Source organism: Cetorhinus maximus, chromosome 10, assembly GCF_964194155.1.
Source record: "Cetorhinus maximus chromosome 10, sCetMax3.hap1.1, whole genome shotgun sequence".
In the NCBI taxonomy this organism is placed as follows: domain Eukaryota; kingdom Metazoa; phylum Chordata; class Chondrichthyes; order Lamniformes; family Cetorhinidae; genus Cetorhinus; species Cetorhinus maximus.
In genome coordinates, this window is record NC_135888.1 from 14,462,151 (window position 1) to 14,483,899 (window position 21,749).

The 21,749-nt window shown below is 40.8% G+C and overlaps 1 protein-coding gene across 1 annotated transcript in view; it reads left to right on the top strand.

Annotated features, from left to right (window-relative positions):
* The window catches only part of med27 (mediator complex subunit 27), a 305,523-nt gene that overhangs the window by 176,178 nt on the left and 107,596 nt on the right, over positions 1–21,749 (top strand). The window contains exon 4 of the mRNA XM_078550004.1: positions 9,167–9,260. Coding sequence (XP_078406130.1) covers positions 9,167–9,260 — 94 coding nt within the window. The remainder of the gene's footprint in view (positions 1–9,166; positions 9,261–21,749) is intronic.

Genomic DNA, 21,749 nt, shown 5'->3' on the forward strand with positions numbered 1-21,749 from the left:
GGGTTTAAATCTAGCAAGACTAATGACGTAAAAGCCAATGTAAGCCATAAAACTCTGTCATCTGACAAGAGTTCTGTATGAAATAGTTTTGGGTGCTTTCAGTTCAGTTATGACTGGGTGAGTGTTCACAGCCTTGCTGTAAAATTTAGCGTATAAATTGCTGCTTGGTAGTTAATCCCAAAAATAATTGGTGCGAGTTACCTACCTCATCTTTCTTCACCAAGTGTGAAATCAGCAAAGGCGACTAAGACATTTACAGCACGGTGATTTATATTGTGTTGTGTTTCTTTTTAATTTGACACTCATTGGGATTAAATTGTGAATCTTCAACCAGCTATAAGCGTGGCTGTAGTGTACAACACAAACAATGTCAAACTAGTGCAGTAAAGGGTTTGTTCTGAATCTGGCTTTGTTCTGAATCTGACCCTTGAGCCAACAAAGCTCAATTTTGCACTAAGTCCCAAAAGTACAAAAAAGTTCCATACGTCATGTTGCCACTCCTTTAATGGGCACTAAAGAAAATCTTAAAACTTTGGAACATTATTTACCATCTTTTTTCACTCTCTTAATGTGTGTAGATTAAACCCATTGGTGATGATGACAATAAATGGAAAATATGCAATCTTAGCCTCATAACTTGGGCTGTTAATCAAAATGCTTTATTAATTTCATCAATGCCAAGTGTCATGAAGAGATATTAATGTATATAATGTTATTGGAAATTATTTTAAATTTGATTTGTAGTAGGGTCTGTGTCTGTGGGTGTGTCTTAATTAGATTAAAGCCAGCTAGCCTGGGTGCTTTGATGTATAACAAAAACAAAAATACCTGGAAAAACTCAGCAGGTCTGGCAGCATCTGTGGAAGGGAGCACAGTTAACGTTTCGAGTCCGCATGACTCTTCAACAGAACTAAGGAAAAGTAGAAAAGGGGTGAAATATAAGCTGGTTTAAGGGGCGGGGTTGGGACAAGAGAGCCGGATAGAGGGCCAGTGATAGGTGGAGACAACCAAAAGATGTCACAGACAAAAGGACAAAGAAGTGTTGAAGGTGGTGATATTATCTAAGGAATGTGCTAATAGATGACATGAAGGGTAGAAAGCAGGATGAGCAAGGTACAGATAGCCCGACTGGGGGTGGGTGGGGGGAATGGATAGAAATAGGCTACAAGGTAGAGATAAAACAATGGATGGAAATACATTTAAAAATAATGGAAATAGGTTGGAAAAAAAATCTATATAAATTATTGGAAAAAAGGGGGATTGGAAAGGGGGTGGGGATGGAGGAGTTGTTGAAATTGTTGAACTCAATATTCAGTCCAAAAGGCTGTAAAGTGCCGAGTCGGAAGATGAGGTGCTGTTCCTCCAGTTTGCGTTGAGCTTCACTGGAACAATGCAGCAAGACAATGACGGACATGTGGGCATGAGAGCAGGGTGGAGTGTTGAAATGGCAAGCGACAGGGAGGTCTGGGTGATGCTTACGGAAAGAACGAAAGTGTTCTGCAAAGCGGTCACCCAGTCTGCATTTGGTCTCTCCAATGTAGAGGAAACCGCATTGGGAGCAACGAATGCAGTAGACTAAGTTGAGGGAAGTACAGGTGAAATGCTGCTTCACTTGAAATGAGTGTTTGGGCCCTTGGACGGTGAGGAGAGGGGAAGTAAAGGGGCAGGTGTTGCATCTTCTATGGTTGCATGGGAAGGTGCTGTGGGAGGGGTTTGAGGTGTAGGGGGTGATGGAGGAATGGACCAGGGTGTCACGGAGGGAACGATCCCTACGGAATGCCGCCGGGGGGGGTGAAGGGAAGATGTGTTTGGTGGTGTCATCATGCTGGAGTTGGCGGAAATGGCAGAGGATGATCCTTTGAATGCGGAGGCTGGTGTGGTGATATGTGAGGACAAGGGGTCCCTATCATGTTCTGGGAGGGAGAAGAAGGTGTGAGGACGGATGCGCGGGAGATGGGCCGGACACGGTTGAGGGCCCTGTCAACCACCGTGGGTGGAAAACCTCGGTTAAGGAAGAAGGAGGACATGTCAGAGGAACTGTTTTTGAAAGTGGCATCATCAGAACAGATGCGATGGAGGCGAAAGAACTGAGAGAATGGGATGGAGTCCTTACAGGAAGTGGGGTGTGAGGAGCTGTAAGTCGAGGTAGCTGTGGGAGTCGGTAGGCTTGTAATGGATATTGGTGGACAGTTTATCACCAGAAATTGAGACAGAGAGGTCAAGGAAGGGAAGGGAAGTGTCAGAGATAGACCTTGTGAAAATGATGGAGGGGTGGAAATTGGAAGCAAAATTAATAACATTTTCCAGGTCCACCTTCTTCTCCCTCCCAGAACATGATAGGTCCCCCTTGTCCTCCCTTATCACTCCACCAGCCTCCGCATTCAAAGGATCATCCTCTGCCATTTCCGCCAACTCCAGCATGATGACACCACCAAACACATCTTCCCTTCACCCCCCCCGGCGGCATTCCGTAGGGATCGTTCCCTCCGTGACACCCTGGTCCACTCCTCCATCACCCCCTACACCTCAACCCCCTCCCACGGCACCTTCCCATGCAACCATAGAAGATGCAACACCTGCCCCTTTACTTCCCCTCTCCTCACCGTCTAAGGGCCCAAACACTCATTTCAAGTGAAGCAGCATTTCACCTGTACTTCCCTCAACTTAGTCTACTGGATTCGTTGCTCCCAATGCGGTTTCCTCTACATTGGAGAGACCAAACGCAGACTGGGTGACTGCTTTGCAGAACACTTTAGTTCTGTCCGCAAGCATGACCCAGATCTCCCTGTCGCTTGCCATTTCAACACTCCACCCTGCTCTCATGCCCACATGTCCGTCCTTGTCTTGCTGCAATGTTCCAGTGAAGCTCAACGCAAACTGGAGGAACAGCACCTCCTCTTCCGACTCAGCACTTTACAGCCTTTCGGACTGAATATTGAGTTCAACAATTTTTGATCATGAACTCTCTCCTCCATCCCACCCCCTTTCTGATTTTTCCCCCTCCTTTTTGTTTTTTCCAATAATTTATATAGATTTTTCTTTTCCCACCTCTTTCCATTATTTTTAAATGTATTTCCATCTATTGTTTTATCTCTACCTTTTAGCCTTTTTCGATTCCTTCACCCCACCCACCCCCACTAGGACTATCTGTACCTTGCTTGTCCTGCTTTCTACCCTTAATTAGCACATTCCTTTAGATAGTATCACCACCTTCAACACCTTTTGTCTGTGACATCTTTTGGTTGTCTCCACCTATCACTTGCCCTCTATCCAGCTCTCTTGACCCAACCTCCCCCCACCCCAAACCAGCTTAAATTTCACCCCTTTTGTATTTTTCCTTAGTTCTGTTGCAGAGTCATGCAGACTCGAAACGTTAACTGTGCTCCCTTCCACAGATGCTGCCAGACCTGCTGAGTTTTTCCAGGTATTTTTGTTTTTGTTTTCGATTTCCAGCATCTGCAGTTTTCTGCTTTTATCTTTTTGCTTTGATGTATAGTAGTTTTGAGATGTAAACAGGGTGCATTTGCATTTTGTTGAATAAACCATGCAAAGACTGGGAATGAATTCTTGCACCTAGCAAAGAGACCAATCAGTATGTTTATATTATAAATAAAAATCTGTACTATGAAAGGGGTTGCATTGTTAGAAGAGGTGGAGTTCAAAGGGCCTGGTGATCCAATGAGAATTTGCATTCAAAGGGAATGCTAGGTATATACAGACGAGCTTTGTGTGTGAAAGTCAGAGGCATGGCAGATCTAAGCCTGTAAGCCTACCACTGTGACTGCGAAGGAACAAATTGAAAGGAACCTCATTTTGAATTCATAAGATAAAATGTGATTTGCCTGGTGTCTGTTTAAAGTCTATGGGTTGTTGTTGCCTTGGTGAAGATTTTAGGGATTTGTTTAATAGTTATGGTAGGAATTTGTAAATGTGTATGTGTTTAATACCTTGTAAAATTAATAAATGTTTAATTTAATTTATATAAAAAAACCTCTGGAGGTTTGGTGGTTTCATTTCTGAATTCAGAGTTGCATCTCAAACATAACCAATTGAAAATATAGATTATGACAGTTGTTTAAAGTTTCCCTCTGGGATTTGATATAACTCAGCCTTTACCAACTGCTGTGTCATAACACCAAGATTGTATTTCTGTGTAAAATACACGCCTAACTTTGCTATATGTTCTGTCAAAATGTTTTTCCTGAATTGGATTTTGTCCATTACCATGAGATAATAGTTCACAGCTTTTCTACTTGATAATTTGGGGAGGAGGGCAAGTGGGAGATTGTGCTTGAAGTTGTAATGTGCATCTTTATGTTGTATGATTGGAAGTGAAGATTTAGAAACATTATTAGTCTACGGTATGATTAGATATTTTGGTAAGAATTGAGGAAATTGCAAAGAAAGGTACTTGTTCATTGCCCAATAATATTTACTATATAATCGTTAACAGGATCTATAACTGTGAGCTGGGTTGCACATTAACGTCCCAGACTGCTATTTTTTTCTCAGCTGTTTAATTACTTCAATAAAACAGAGCAGAGTTTGTAAAAGAGAGATGAAATGAATGAAATCAATTGTATGTGTGGATGAGACACACTTAATGGTTCTGAGTCTGATTGGAACCTTTGAGGATTGAAAAGTTCAGTTTTGCTTTGGACTTCCTTTTATGTGTAAATTTTACAATCAGTAAGCGAAAATAAAAAGTTCCAACAGAATACATAAGAAAGAGATTGCATTTATATACTGCCTCTTTATACAAATTAGGACATTTCAAGCACTTTTTGGAGCAGAACTTTTGAAGTGTAAGAAAAGGCCCAAAGCTCTGGAATTCCCTCCCTAAACCTTTCCATCTCTCTCTTTTTCTGCCTTTAAGACACTCTTTGACAAACGTTTGCACACAAATTGTTGTGTAGTTACTGTTATGATGTAGTAAACATAAGAATGTTGTATAAGATCTTGAACAATAAATTTGAATGCAGCTTGTTTAATGAAATGTAGATTATCACAGTGAAAACGCTGTGTGTGTCGTCATTGACATAAAGAAGAGGCTGGTGAAATAACGGATAATCCCATCAAGTATTATTGTTCTAACTTCCCTGAGTTATAATTGCTTTCATCACTCCTGTAGGAAGAGTGTTGAGGAAATGTCTGAATTAATTCTTCACACCAGCCCCTCCCTCTTCATCCAGTTAAAACATTATCAAAGGGTTAGGAAATTTAGTAAATGGCAGTAACATTTTACTTGAGGATAGAAATACCAATGGACAGAACTCACTTAACAGGCTGGTCTACCTAATCCATGCTCACTTTTCATGCAATTCCATACCTGAATTTCTTTAGTCAGGTTTTCTTCCCTGCTACAGCACCAAAGCATCCTCAACAAAATCACAAATGATAATCTCCATGACTGTGACCTTGGTGCTTTATCCCTACTCATCCTCACTTTAGATTTTAACATTGTAGGCCATGCCAGCCTCTTCCAACACCTTTTTAACCCATTGTCCAGTTTAGTTAGATTGCTCTTGCACTCTTACCTACCTGAGCATGGACAGAGCATCTACAGCAATAGCTTCTCCTGCTGCACTATTTACCTGAAGAGTTTCCAAGGGCTTTCCTTGACTCCAGCCCTTCCTCATACACATGGGACTAACTTCCACATGTAGGCTGGCAACATTTAATTCTACCTCACCACCACCTCTGCATTTGTGATGTTAGACTCTAGCCTTGGATTAGCTGCAATTCCTAGCATCAAACATTAGGAAGATTGAAGCCATAGCCTTTGGCCCCTATAGAAAACTCCATATCCTCTTCACTGATTCTAGCCCCCTCACTGGCCACTGTCTTGTGATGAGCTAGATTGTTCTCAATCTTAGCATCATGTTCGACCCCGTGCTGAGGTTCTGACTTAATACCCTCTCCATCGCAGAGCCAGTTTACTTCCATCTCCTGCCTTAGCCCATCAACTGTTGAAGAGTACGAGGTGACTTGATTGAAACCTTTAAGATCTTGGCAGAGTGGATGTGGAGAGGATGTTTCCTCTTGTGGGAGAATCTGGAACTACGGGTCATGATTTAAAAATAAGGTGTTGCTCATTTAAGACAAAGATGAGAATTTTTTTTCTCTGAGAGTTGAGAGTCTTTGGAACTCTCTTCCTCAAAAGGTGGTGGAAACAGGGTCTTTAAATATTTTTAAGGCAGAGCCAGATAGATTCTTGATTAACAAGTGGGTGAAAGGTTATCGAGGGTAGGTGGGAAATTACAATCAGATCAATGATGATATTGGATGGCGGAGCAGGCTTGAAGGGCCAAGTGGCCTACTCCTGCTCCTAGTTCGTATGTTTGTGTGTAACACCTCATCCAATTCATCGTCACCTCTGAACTTTACTATTCCAATGCTGTCAAGGCCAGTCTTTTGTTCTTTACACCCTGTAAAATTCATCTCATCAAAAGCTCTGCTTGTATCTCATCCTGTACCAGGTCTCTCTCGCCTATTACCCCTGCCCTAGCTATAGTGGCTTCTGGTCCCTCAGTATAAAAATTTTTTAAATTTCATTCCTATGTTTATATCCCTTTCTGGCCTTGCCCCTCCCTATCTGTGTAACCTCTCACAGCCCTCCATCCATCCTAGAAGTCTCACCTTTCCAATTCTATCCACTTCTACACCCACCTAGCTTGGTCCCACCATGCTTCAGCCACCTATACCCACATTTTGAAATTTGCTCCCTGAATCCCTTTTCAATCAAGCTTTTTGTCCCCTGCTCCTAATATCTCCTCCTCCTGTGGCTCAGCAGCTAATTTGTCTAATGAATTGTTTAGGGTTGTTTGCCTAAATTAAATGCACTATATAAATCCAAGTTGTTGTATCTTTGTGCTGGCATTAATCTGTTTAAAATAGCAAACACAGGAATGTGGTATGAGTTGTTAAATTGAACTTTGCCAATTGAGACTCTCGCCCTGTAATTTTTTCTGCTGTTGTCTTATAGCATCAAATTTTGCTATTTTGTCTTTGACCAAATAAATTGGGTGGTCTCTTAAATTCATCTGAAAAAACGCCTGTGATTGCTTTAATTTCTTGCAACAATCCTTGCCTTACAGGTTCATCTTCATCTCTTTTTAAATTTTGTTTCAAAGTGAAATTAAATCTTTATTTATTATTGGTTACTTCTGACCTCCGCTCACTTGCAGTCAGTAAGCTGGAACAAAGTGGCAATTCTGTCAAGCAATATATAAAAAAAGTGCTAAGTCTGTTGCTGAGGTCAGCAAGTCCAGATCAATAAACTTTCTTTCAATTTGTGAGTGCAATGACGAGATGTGCTCCTCCAGCTTGTCACCTTGTATTATTTTAAGTCATAGCTGACACAAATTTTCCAACTTCCAAAATGTTAGTGGATCTATGGCTGAGACATTTACCTGGAGAAAAAGAGAATTTGGGGATAAGGCACCCCAGGCCATTCTTCAACACCTACTACTGACCGGTCATACATCTGTATTCACATCTTTCATACATCTGTGTGAGAATTGACAGTATCCTGCCTGTGGAATGGTGTGTGAAGTGAAATCACCTGCAGGTGTGACAACAAATAAACTGATCCACAGTAGGATCCTTCATTTTGTACAACAGGTGTCAGCTGTGGCTCAGTCCATAGCACCCTCGCCTTTGAATCAGAAGGTTGTGGGTTCATGTCCCACTCCCGGAAACCAAGAACTGTGATTGTACTCAAAAGAGTTGCAATCTGTGACTGTTGATAACTCAAAAGAATTTCGGAGGTGTCAGCTGTGGCTCAGTCCATAGCACCCTCGCCTTTGAATCAGAGGGTTGTGGGTTCATGTCCCACCCCTGGAAACCAAGAACTGTGATTGTACTCAAAAGAGTTGCAATCTGTGACTGTTGATAACTCGAAAGAGTATCATTACTGTACCAGATTCTCATTTAACCCTTAAAATTGAACTACATTAAAGTCCTAACACTTGGTTTATTGTTTCAGAGCACAAGATCTTTTGATTAAAATCAATTGTCCCAGTTTATCTTTTGTGATATTTATTCATTTCAGTCACTTGTCATAAGGAGTTTTAAAAACAAGCTTGTGACAGTCAGAACCTTGCCCCAAGCTTAACTGAATACCATTTTTGCAAGTTTTGTCAGTCGCTTGAAAAGCTTGATGGAGAGCACAAGCCACTTTCAAAGTCTGTGATTTATTCAGTGATGAATAATATTCACCACATCTGAAATAATACAAGTCCAGGAAGTCCTAGAAGCTTATTCAGGATATTTGAGGAGCTTGGAGCTGAATCTGAAAATCTGGGAACTTCCAGGACATGTAATTCAGATGAACAAACTCCTGTACTGGTAAGAGATGCAAGAAAAATACTGTACTGTATATGAAAAGTTATCAAGGCTAGGGGCAATGGGGGGAGTGCATTTCATCATTTAGATTGCACCTTTTATCATTTTGAAGGGCCAGATAATTTGATTTCTACTGTATGTACATGTGCTTGAGTACATGAGTTTATGAAGCCATTATCCCCATAATATATAATAATCTGTATTGTTTAGTCAGTTCTTCATATTGTTCAATTTGTTTGCTTAATGCTTAAATTTTAAAACAACATGCAATTAGAATACTATAATCACTTAATAAAGGTGGAAAAGAGCTTACAGACGCCAAAGTATGTTTATGTAGCTAAAATAATTAAAAGGAAGGTTGTTCTGTTCATTCTGTGATATGTTACTGAAAGCTTACCTAGATGGCAAGGTCAATGGTATCTTTGAAAGCATATGGTGATGGGACTTCCCTATGAAAATTATTTAAGGTATGGCAGCTGGAAAACCTAGATTGAAAGTAGAAAAGATCCAGAAACTTTGCAGGTGTCTCCTCAGTTCTTTGCTGTATGGTGACTCATTTCTACACCTTGCAATTTGAGTTGGACTGTTGTGCATTTGGTTCCATTGTGTCACCTTCATGGTGTCAGGTGCAGGAATTATTGCTTACTACCTGAGGCCTGCATGTTCTGTATTGCATGCCCCAGGCAGGCAGATGTCTAATATTTTTTTCATTTCCCGCAATAACACCTTTTTTTAACCTTTGGATAGCCTTTATTTTTAAAAAAAATTGTGTACAGTGATAATTCCAATTTGTGCTCTTTTTCTTTTTACTTTTGTCCAGATACGTGGATGATGTTATAGCACGGATTGACAGAATGTTTCCAGATATGTCCATTCACTTGTCCAGACCAAATGGATCCTCTGCAGTGCTGCTGGTAAGATCTTTATGAACATATCCGAGGGAGATTAGTACAATCACAAGATCTTGTGTGTGCCTAAATATATAATACTAACCTAAGGAAGTTCTGCCTTAGAGAGCTGCTGGCCAATTGGAAGGCCAACAGCTCTGTAGCACCAGCAGGGTTATGGAGGGGTAGGGGGAGGACCTTGGGGGTGGTGGAGGGGGGGAATGTGATGGGGTACCTCAAATTAACCAAGGGGACCAGGAAAGAAGGTTCATCTCCATCCTGCCTGACACCAGCCCAGGCAACCGAAGCGGCTGAGCTTCCTGCTTGTCGGGCCTCACCTTTTAGGCTGAGGAAGAGTTTGGGCTATGTTTGTGGTGGGTCAAGGCAGAGGCCAGTGCCAAGACTTATGGTGAAGACGGGTGATGGATGGAGGTTTGACATGTATGGATAGATGGATTGAATATTGGAAAGGGGAGGTGTTTTTTTTTTAATTAAAAACAATAAATATCAGAAGACAGATTTAAGATAATTTTCAAAAAAATTGCAGCAGGGAAATGAGAATTGCAGTAAGTTATGATGATCTGGAATGCTTTGTCTGCAATATTATGCATAGTAACTTGAAAAAGGAAACTAGGTACATATGACAGGATTTTATGGTCCTCCACTGGCAGCTTTGGGGTGTTGGGGGAGGGGACACGTAAAATCCAGTTGTGGACGTTTAATGTATTTTACCTGCAGCAGGAGAGGCCCACATGCAAGAAGCTCGGCAGCTTTGGTTGCCTGGGCGGCTATTAGGCAAGATGGGGAGGAACCTCCTTTCCTGGTTCCTTGGGTCCATTGGAGGCACCCCACCACCCCCCAAGGTCATCTCCCTTAACCCTCCTACAGCCTCTTGAACTTGGGCCTCTATCTCCGTCCCTGAGGCCCCTGACCCTGGATTTACCTGGGCTCCATGGCATGATGGAACTGCCTGTAGTCCCAGCAGTGGCCACTACTCCCGGTTGGTGCTGCTGGGGGCTACAGAGCTTCTGGCCATCCAATCGGCAGCCCCATGTTGGGACTTCCTCCCGAGAAAGGGGTGGAAGTCTTGCTTTAAATGAACTAATGCTGCTCCTGAAATTAAATTGCTGCAGGGCAGCCATCGTGGGTGGTGTCCAATGCGCCCAGTAAAATGCAGCCCTTAGTTAAAAAGGAAACATTTGCAGACTATGGCGATGGAGCAGGGAGTGGAACTAATTCAATAGCTCTTTCAAAGAACCAACATAGATACAATGCACTGAATGACAATCTTCTGTGCTGTATGATTTCATTCTATAAGAGTTAAACATGGGAAAGGAGCACAGATATACAGAGAAGTGGATAACGGTGATGATGGATACTGGCCTCTGAAATTAAGTCCCAAATATGTATATATTTAAAATTCTCAACAATTTCTTTGACTTTTATTTAAAGAATTTATATCACATGATGAGAAAGACACCTTTCAATGTGAAGGTCTCAGCCACTTATTTCTCTCACAAGCTTTATATAAACTCAGCAGTTGTCAGCAAGATTTTTTTTAGTGCGAATCCAGTCCAATTACATCACCACTGAGTGTTTGGAGGGGACTTTGTCACCAGGAATGGTGAAGTTAATCATTACTTTCATGCCTATGTTGAGTCACTGCGTACAGCCTGTTAGTCAAAGGTTTTTTTGTTCAATTTCATAGCAGAAGATACCAAATGTATTTTTTCTGTTAAAATGTTAAATTTTTGGGTGATTAGTTAGTTCAGCATATTTGTATCTTGATTTGAATCTTCTACATTTAACCAGAGTATAATATGTGGAATACTTGAAGCAAATTATCACTTTTGTTTCTTCTACCATCCACTGTATACACAATGAAATGGCTAAAACTTTGAAAAGCATTGAAGGTGATGCAATAGACTTGATCTAGCTGTGGCTGGGTCAGGGGCATTCTATCGAATGATTTTAAAGTACAGTGAGATGGGGAACTGAGAAAAGGAAAGCAGGAACATAGATTATCAATAGAAGATATTAACATTATTGCTGCTTGAATTGGTGTCTGCATTTGTGAATAATGTGCTGCTCAAATAATCAGTGAATACAATGTCTGTGAGAAGGAGAAATGAGCAGCTTTTTTAACTGGAAAATGACTTTGTAGTGCACGGTGAGGCTGCAACAAGATTTTGTAATTTTTTTCTCTGTGTACAAATGAAGAATGTTCACAACAACATAGGAACATGAAGTTATTCAAGACACAATGTGATAAATAGGAACAGGAGTACACCATGAAGGAATTTCAACACATGGTTGAGGCAGGACCCAGCTTAAATTAACAAGGACAGGGGTAATGGGTAGGCAGAACTGTGTTAGGTATAGGATATAGGCAGCAGAAGTTTAAATGAACTGATGTTTGCAGAGGATGGAGGATAGAGGCAACCAGGTGAGTATTGGCATAGTCAATTCTGAAAGTGACAAAGGCGTAGATGAGGATTTCAGCAGGGTTGGGCTGAGGAACATAAAATGAAATAAACCATCAGGTGAATGCAGAATGAGAAAGAACTTGTTCAGTGCACTTAATTATTTTATGCGATAGACTGCCACCTAGTGCATTGAATTTGGCTTGGTTGAGCCAAAGATGTTGAAGGTGAGCAGAAGCTGATATGGACTTGGCATCAAGACAAGCGGCGTGAAAATGGTCTGAATTGATTATGAAAAGCCCTGCCATATCTCAATGGGTTAGACTCCATATTATAAAAATTCCAGCTTCTTCAGAGTGATGCAGATGGTTTTCAATATGTAATGTGAGGAGCCAATCCCATGCGTTTGTGTCATGGGTTCTGCATAAAAATGTAGGCTAATAGACTACAGAGCCGGGTTCCCCAAGTCTAAATTTAAAGGCAGGAGAGCAATGATTCTATTCTCTTGCAACTGGACCAAATTATGTGTAAATACGAAGGTATAGACAGAAGACTTAATAAAAGGACAACAGGATGGATTGACTAAATTATCTTGTTAATTTATACCTTCTAAAAGATATTTGGAACACCCAATTCAACAAAGTATTGTTTACTTGTGGCAAATGTGGTGAGTGGGCAATGATCATTTTACTCACAATTTGAATAAAATTAGTATAAAATTTGAATAAAATTAGTATCTGTTGAGCAATTGTTCTTAATTATGCACAAGCAGTTAAATATAAAGCTATCAAGGTTAAGCTCCTTGACAAATTTTCCTTGTAATGTCCTGATACTGTTCAACAGTTGCCATTGAAAACATTAGATTACAAGAAAATAATTTGGCGGCATGCCGTAGGGGAAGAAAAAAACGGTTGTCTCTTTCATTCAAGAGTAAAACTTACAAGACAGTAATGCATAGTTGTCCTATGATGACAATAGCTGATTGCAATTACATGTGATAAAGCTCAATAGCTTCCTAAGTTTAAATGGCTGTACAAATTGCAACAGCAGAGTTCAGCTGCTCAGTGATCTCCTTTGAGCCCTCAATTTTGTTACAGGATTGCAGGGTTAATCATTTTGTATCATTAAACCTTACTGTATAAGCATGCTTTTGAATAATTGATATTATATAAATGACGGCTGTAGAAATAACTGGAGCTGGATCACATGTCAGTGTTGGAATCTTTAGGGGACAGTGATCATGGTATCATAAGGTTTAGGTTAGCCATGGAACTCTTTCGAGTTATCAACAGTCACAGATTGCAACTCTTTCAAGTACAATCACAGTTCTTGGTTTCCGGGAGTGGGACATGAACCCACAACCCTCTGATTCAAAGGCGAGGGTGCTATGAACTGAGCCACAGCTGACACCTCTAGGTTAGCCATGGAAAAGGACAAAGAGCAATCCAGAGTAAATTAATCAATTGGGGGAGGGCCAATTTCAGTTGGGTGAGAATGACCTAGGTAAATTGGAAGCAAAAGATTGGCAGGCAGAACTGTAATTGAACAATGGGCTGCCTTTTAAATAGGAGATATTTCATGTACAGTTGAGGTACATTCCCATGAAAGGGTATGGTAGGGCAAACAAAGCCAGAGGTTCCTGGATGACAAAAGAGATGGAGAATAAGGTGAAACCAAGAGCATGACAAACAAGTTGATAATACAAGTAAGAACCAGGCAAAATATAGTCAGTCACGGGAAGTGAAAAAAGCAGCAAAGAGAGAGTATGAGAAGAGACTGGTAGCCAGTATAAAAAGGAATCTAAAAGTCTTACATAGGTATATAAATAGTGAAAAGGTAGTAAATGGAGGAGTAAGCCTTATTAGGGACCAAAAAAAGGGGATTTATGCATGGATGCAGAAGGCATGGCTGAGGTACTAAATGAGTACTTTGCATCTATAATTACCAAGGAAGAAGATGCCGCCAAAGTCATAGTAAAAGAGGAGGTAGCTGAGATCTGGATGGGCTAAAAATTGATGGAGGAGGTATGAGAAAGGCTGGCTGTATTTAAAGTTGATAAGTCACCAGGATGGATATTGAGGGAAGTAAGCGTAGAAATGGCAGAAGTATTGGCCATAATATTCCAATCCTCCTTAGATACAGGGGTGGTGCCAAAGGACTGGAGGATTGCACATGTTGCACTCTTTTTCAAAAGGATTTAATATATTAGCATGGATAGAGGATTGGTTAACAGACAGGAAGCAGAGAGTGGGCAAAAATTGAACTTTTTCAAGTTGGCAGGTAATGAGTAGTGGAGTACTACGAGGGCCTGTGCTGGGCCCTCAGTTATTTACAATTTATATTAATTAATTAGACAAAGAGACAGAGATCTAAGTTTGCTGATGATACAAAACTAGGTGGAAAGGTAAGCTGTGGGGAGAACATAGGCTGCAAAAAGATATAGACAGGTTAAATGAGTGGGCAACAAGATGGCAGATGGATAATAATGTAGGGAAGTGTGAAGTTATTCACTTTGGTCTAAAGAATAGAAGAACTGAATATTTTTAAAAGGTGAGGAACTTGTAAGTGTTGATGTTCAAAGAGACTTGGGTGTACTCGTACAAGGAATGCAATAAGTTAACAAAAGTTAATCTACTCTGTCCAGACCTCTCATGATTTTGAACACCTCTATCAAAAATTCTCTCAATTTTCTCTTCTCCAAAGAGGATAGTCCCAGCTTCACCAACCTATCCATGTAACTCGTAAATCTTTTCTGTACCCACTCCAGTGCCCTCACATCCTTCCTAAAGTGCGATGCCCAGAAGGGGAAAAGGTACAGTAAGCAATTAGGAAGGCAAATGGCATGTTGACCTTTATTGCAAGGGGATTGGAGTACAGGAATAAGGAAGTTTTGTTAAAGCTGTACAGGGTTTTGGTGAGACCACACCTGGAGTACTATGTGCAGTTTTGGTTTCCACATTTAAGAAAAGATATACTTGCATTGGAGGCATTACAGTGAAGGTTCACTAAATTTGCCCCTGGGAAGAGGGGGTCATCCTAAGATAAAAAGCTGAGCAAATTTTCTCTGGAGTTTAGAAGAATGAGAGGCAATCTCATTGAAACATACGAGATTCTGAAGGAGCTTGATAGGGTAGTCACTGAGAGATTGTTTCCGCTGGTCAGGGAATCTCAAATGTGGGAACACAGTCTCAGTTTAAGGGGCCAATCATTTAGCACTGAGATGAGGGAAATTACTTTGCTCAAAGGATTCTGAATCTTTGGAATTCTCTGCCTCAGATGGCCTTGGTGAACCTTTTCATAAAACACTGGTTAGGCCTCAGCTAGAGTATTGTGTCCCCTTTCGGGGACACTTTAGGAAGGATGTGAGGGCATTGGAGTGGAAACAGAAAAGATTTACAAGTTACATGGATAGATTGGTGAAGCTGGGACTATTCTCTTCGGAGAAGAGAAAGTTGAGAGGAGTTTTGATAGAGGTGTTCAAAACCATGAGGGGTCTGGACAGAGCAGATAGCAAGAAACTGCTCCCATTGGTGGAAAGATGGAAAACCAAAGGATACCAACTTAGTAATTAGCAAAAGAACTAGAGGTGACGTCCAAAAAAATTTAGTGGTTAGGATCTGGAATACATTGCATGAGTGTGTGGTAGAGGCAGGTTTAACCATGGCTTTCAAAGGGGAATTGGATAATGATCTGAAGAGAAAAGAATTGTAGGGCTACGAGGAAAAGGCAGGGGAAAGGGACTAGCTGAATTGCTTTTGCAGAGAGCCAGGACAGACATGATGGGCTGAATGGCTCCTGTAACCATACCATCATTCTCCTGCCAACTGTGGTACTTACATAGCAGCCACCTTAGAATTAAGTGTTAATGTTCTTGTATGACACACATTTGTCAAGAAGAATTTATTTCTTCGAAGCAAGAAACTCCTGCTGAAATAGGGCAGTGTATTTGCATACTGATGGTGTGAATTGTACTTACTGCTTCAGCACTTGTCAGTATGCTTTATTGGTATTTAAATGTGTAAATTGGAATTCCATTCAACCTAGTGTGCAATAAATAGATTTACCAATTGCTCTATTAATTATTGTGTCAGTTAGGAAGCAGGGTGCAAGTCTTCACTTGAATGGATAGACTTGTATTTTACAAAATGTATTCGACCAACAAACATTGATTTCTTATTTCTCAAGCATGTTAGCTACAAAGATGTTTTTGTAAGGGACGATAACTCATTCGTTGGTGCACGTTATAACTTGGGGGGTAGTTTGGTGATATTTGCAAACTCAAACTCCTACCAATTGCTTAAAATATTAGTTGACTGATGTGGAGATGCTTATGGACAAAGAGGTAAAATTTGTCTGGTCCTGGAATTGTTTCTCTCTCTGCTCATGTGGCACACTTTTATTCGGTTTCCCATTCTTCATTGTTATGTTTGTCCTCAGCTCCTTTTTTCCTCTTCTCCTACACGCTTGCAATCTATGGCACTAATGTTTTCTCTTACTGTTCTTTTGGTGTCTCTGCCTTTGACTTGCTATGTGTGTGTCTGTGTCTCTTTTTCATTGCCCTCCTTTCTGTAAGTCTGACCTCCCTTCTAATTGCTGTCTCTTCCGTGTGCTCCTATCGTCACCCTATTCATCATACTTTTACTGAAATTGTAGCTTGAACTGTTTAAGGCCTATATGTGCAACGAGATGTCATCCATCAGGTCTTGCATTTGATTTCGATAGAGGGGTGGTGTTGAAATGGATATAACTTTGCAGTTCTGTATCATAGTTGTGTATCATTTTTGTAACTTCTCCAGTGCCTCTATATCCTTATTACAAAATGATAATTAGGACTCTACACCCAGTGTTGACTAACCAAAGTTCATTGCGAGTTTAGCATAACTTCTCTACTTTTCAATTCTATCCCTCCAGAAATAAACTCTAGTGCTTAGTTTGCTATTTTTAAGGACCTTATTAACTAACCCTGCTACTTTTAATAATATTGTTAATGTAAATTGTGAACAACCGTAATCCCAGCATTGATTTTTGTGGAACCCCACATTCCACCTCCAAAAGGCTTTACCCCTACCCTTCTGCTTTGTCTCTTGCAGCCAGCTAACTATCCATCCTGCTAGTTATCCCCGGCTCGGCGTGCTATGATTTTTTTCCTGTGCTGAGAATTGATAAACATCAAAGCAAGTAACTCATCAGAAAATCCTTAGTAGTTACATTCTTGCAGATTATCACCTTAAGCATATTCTATTTCCTGAAGACATGGGACCTAAGATCTGGAACTGAAATTAAACATTTTTTTCTAACTGAAAAAAAATTACATGGAAGAATCATTATTCATTTAGCAAATTTTCTGTGCACTGTTTCCTTATTCACCTGAATTCACACCTCTTCAACCTCTCATTAGCAGTTGACACTGTCAAAACCTTTTCTCCAAAATCTTTCCTCCATTGCCCAGATACTGTCCTTGCTCAGTTTCACTCTTAACAATGTAGTTGTGGTCAAAATTGTAGTCTCCAGCAATGACCCCTGCCCCACTTTGTCTAACTCACCCATCACTCTGTTGTTGACCTACGTTCTCAGTGACCAACCCATCAAGTTAAACATTGTCATGTCATACTTGTATTTAACTCCCTTAAGTGTCAGCCTCGGCTCAGTGGTAGCACTCTTGCCTCTGAAGTACAAGGTTCCGAGTTCAAATCCCACTGCAGGACAATCAAGGCTGACACTCCAGTGCAGTGTCAGTAACACCCACATCCTGGAAATGAATAAAGAAAAAACATCCCATTTCCTACTAAAATGGGCCTGTGGTTGAGTTTTGCATGGTGTGTTGGCTTCAATCTCCTACTAGTTTACAGAAACATAAGAAATAATAGCAGTAGGCCATTTGGCCCCTTGAGCCTGCTGCACCACTTGTTAAAATCATGGCTGATCTGATTGTGGCCTTAACTCCACTTTCCTTCCTGTCCCCCTAAACCCTAGACTCCTTTCAGATCAAAAATCTGTCTACTGCTTTCTGGGAATTCCTTCTCATCTCAGTCTTAAATGGGAGACCCCTTATATTGAAAATGCGCCCCTTAGTTCTAGATTTCCCCAAAAGGGAAAACATTCTGTCGGCATCTACCCTGTCAAGCCCCCTCAGAATGTTATGTTCAATATGATCACCTCTCATTCTTCTAAACTCCAATGAATATAGGCCCAACCTGTTCAATCTTTCCTCATAAGACAACCCCTTCATCCCAGGAATCAACCCACTGAACCTCCAATGCCTGCAATGCAACTATATCCCTCCTTGAGTAATGAGACAAAAACTGTACGTAGTACTCTAGGTGCGGTCTCACCAATGCACTGTATGATTGTAACAAGACTTCCCTACTTTTATACTTCAACCCCCTTGCAATAAAGGCTTCTTAATTACGTGCTGTACCCGGATGCCAACTTTTAGTGATTCATGTGTGGCAACCAGATCCTTCTGTACTGCAACATCCTGCAGACTTTGTTCACTTAAATAATATTCTGCTTTCCTATTCTTGCTGCCAAAGTGGACAAACTCACATTTTCCCACATTATACTCCAGCTGCCAAATTTTTGCCCACTCACTTAACCTATCTATATCCCTTTGCAGACTCTGTCTTCCTTGCAACATGTTTTCCTATCTTGCTTTGTCTCATTAGCAAATTTGGCTACAATACACTTGGCCCCTTCATCCAAGGCATTAATATAAGATTGTAAGTCGTTGAGACCCGAGCACTGATTCCTGTGGCACCCCATTAGTTACAGTTTGCCCACCCATTTATCCTGATTCTCTGCTTTCTGTTAGTTAGCCAACCCACTAACCATGCTATTATGTTACTCCCAAAACCATGAGATCTTATTTTGTGTAATGACCTTTTGTGTGACACCTTCTTGAGTGCCTTTTATAAATCTAAATACACCACATCCACTGGTTCCTCTTTATCCACCATGCCCTACACCCAGGCCTTGTGCCAATTTTACAACCTGGATGAAATGGTTTCCCAAATTTACACAGCTCTAGCATTTAGTCCCTTTTTTATTACCTGATGCAATTTAAATAGGATAGCCAGCACAGATTTATAAAAGGTAAGTCATGTCTAACAAATTTAATAGAGTTCTTTGAGGATATGCAGTGAATATTGTGTGTGTGTGTGTGTGTGGATTTTCCAAGGATAATTAGGAGGCTTATTGATGAAACTGAAGCACATGGTATTAAAGGAAATGTGACCACATGACCAGAAAGTTAACCATTACTCTATTTTCTGTCCATTAGTTAAGCAATGTTCTTCAAAATAGTGGAATATGAGCAGTAGTGTCATCCAGGATCAGATTTTGTATATAAGAGCAAAGCAGCAATACCAAAAAATGCTCAAAAGTAATGTTCTTGACAGGAGGGGGTTTAATTTAAACAGCCCTGATTTCTCCCCTCACCACCCGTCTAAACAGAAAGGCGTTTGATTTTGATTTCCCCTTTTATAAGCGGTGGTGTATTTCCCAACCCCTCAGTTTTGGTGTGACCCAATTTTTATTAATGACCCCACAGCAAACTTGAGTTAGGGTAAATCAGAGGGTTAGTTTATTTTCACCCACTCAAAACGTGAAGGGATGGGTGTTGCTACAAAGCATCCTGTACGTTCATACAATAAAAGAGGGATAGAGGAAGAAAGATTTACAGGGCAAAGACTGCAAAGCAAAGAATTCTTGTTTGCATGAGTCCAGTGTCCAGAATCAAAGTCCAAAGATATATTCCTTCACAGAGGTCAGCAGGTTGAAAACTGATGCTGGATAATTCACTTTTCCAGTAGAGATGACTTTCATGATGAGAGAGGCACGCAGAGATGAATTAGTCTTGTAGGTGATGGTATAGAAATTCAGAAATCCCTGCAGAAACATTGTAGCTGGAAGGCAGGCATTCAAACTGAACAGAGCCGCTACTTGCTAGATAGAAGATGGCAGACTGAGCTTTGCAGCTCCACAAGGCAATATTACAGGTTCTTCCATCTAGGGGGCCATGTCACATGACTCCCATCTCTCCACTTTGACTTTCTCAAAGGGTATATATTCCTTTGTCTGGGCTCTTGAAATTGTTAATGTTCCGACCATGAAGAAAAAGAAATGAAGGTTGTAGGGCTATGAATATATGAAATAATAGGAGCAAAAGTAGGTCATTCAGCCCCTTGCCTTGCCCTGCCATTCAATAAGATCATGGCTGATCGGTTTGTGTTTTGAATTCCACATTCCCACCTACCCCCGATAACCTTCGATTCCCTTGCCTAGCACAAATCTACCTACCTCTGCCTTAAAAATATTCAATGACCCTGCCTGCACCGCCTTCTGAGGCAGAGAGTTCCAAAGTTGCACAACCATCTGAGAGAAACTTTCTCCTCATCTCTGTCCCAAGAGGGCGACCCCTCATTTTAAAACAGTGCCCCCTAGTTCTGGACTCATTCACAAGAGGAAACATCCTTTCCATGTCCAACTTGTCATTCGGGATATTATGTACTTCAGTCGAGTCACCCCTCACGCCTCTAAATTCCAGTGGAACCAAGCCCAACCTGTCCAGCCTATCCTCATAAGGCAACCCGCTCATTCCAGGTGTCAATCTAGTAAACCTCCTCTGAACCACCTCCAACGTATTTACATCCTTAAATAAGGAGACCAAATCTGCACACACTATTCAAGATGTGGTCTCACCAATGCTCTGTCTAAATGAAGCATAACGTCCTTAATTTTATGTTCAATTCCTTTTTTATAATAAAGGATAGCATTCCATTAGCTGCCTTAATTACTTGTTGCACTTGCAAACAAACTTTTTGTGACTGATGCACTAGAACACCTAGGTCTCTCTGCACCTCAGAACTCTGCAGTTGTTCCCATAGTACGCTCCATCTGCCAGATTTTTGCCCACTCACTCAACTTATCTATATCCGTCTTCTTCCCAACATGCTTCCCTACCTATCTCTCTGTCACCTGCAAATTTAGCTGCCATGTCTTTGCTCCCCTCATCTAGGTCATTGATATAAATTGTAAAAAGTTGAGGCCCTAGTACAGACATCTGCATGACTCCACTCGTCGCATCCTGCCAATCAGACAAAGACCCATTAATGCATACTTTGTTTTCTGCCAACCAGCCAATCTTCTATCCATGCTATTATGTTACCCTCTACACCATGAGCTTTTATTTTCTGCAATAACCTTTGATGTGGCACCTTATCAAATGCCTTCTGAAAATCCAAGTACAGTATGTCTACAGGCTCCCCTTTATCCACAGTGCATGTTACTTCTTCAAAGAACTCCAATAAATTGATTAAACATGATTTCCCTTTCACAAAACCATATTGACTCTTCCCAATTACCTTGAGTTTTTCTAAGTGCTCAGCTACAACCTCCTTAATGATCGATTTTAACACCTTTCCCTGAAGAGATTTCAAGCTAACTGGCCTATAGTTTCCTGTTTTCTGCCCTCCACCCCCCCATCTCACCCCTTCTTGAATAGAGAGTTTATATTTACTACTTTCCAGTCTAATGGCACTTTTCCAGAATGTAGCGAATTTTGGAAAATTAACACCAACGTATCTACTACCTCATTAGCCGCCTCTTTTAAGACCCTAGGATGAAGTCCGTCAGGACCTGGAGATTTGTCAGCTCGCAACTCCATCAGTTTGTTCAGTACTGCTTCCCTAGTGATTGTAATTTCACCAAGCTCCTCTCTCCCTTCCACCTCCTGATTTACAGCTATTACTGGAATATATTTTGTATCCTCTGAAGACAGAAGCAAAATGTTTGTTCATTTCATCAGCCATTTCCTTATTATCTACTATTAACACCCCATTCTCACTCTCTAAAGGACCAACATTCACTTTAGTTACTCTTTTCCTTTTCAAATACCTGTAGAAACATCTGCTATCCATTTTTACATTTCTGGCTAGCTTCCTCTCATACTTCAATTTCTTTCTCCTGATTAACCTTTTAGCCATTATTTATATTCTGACCAAACATCTGACCTGCCACTCATCTTTGCTTAGTTCTATGCTCTTTCCTTAAGTTTGATGCTTTCCTCAACTTTTTTAATTAACCTCGGATGATG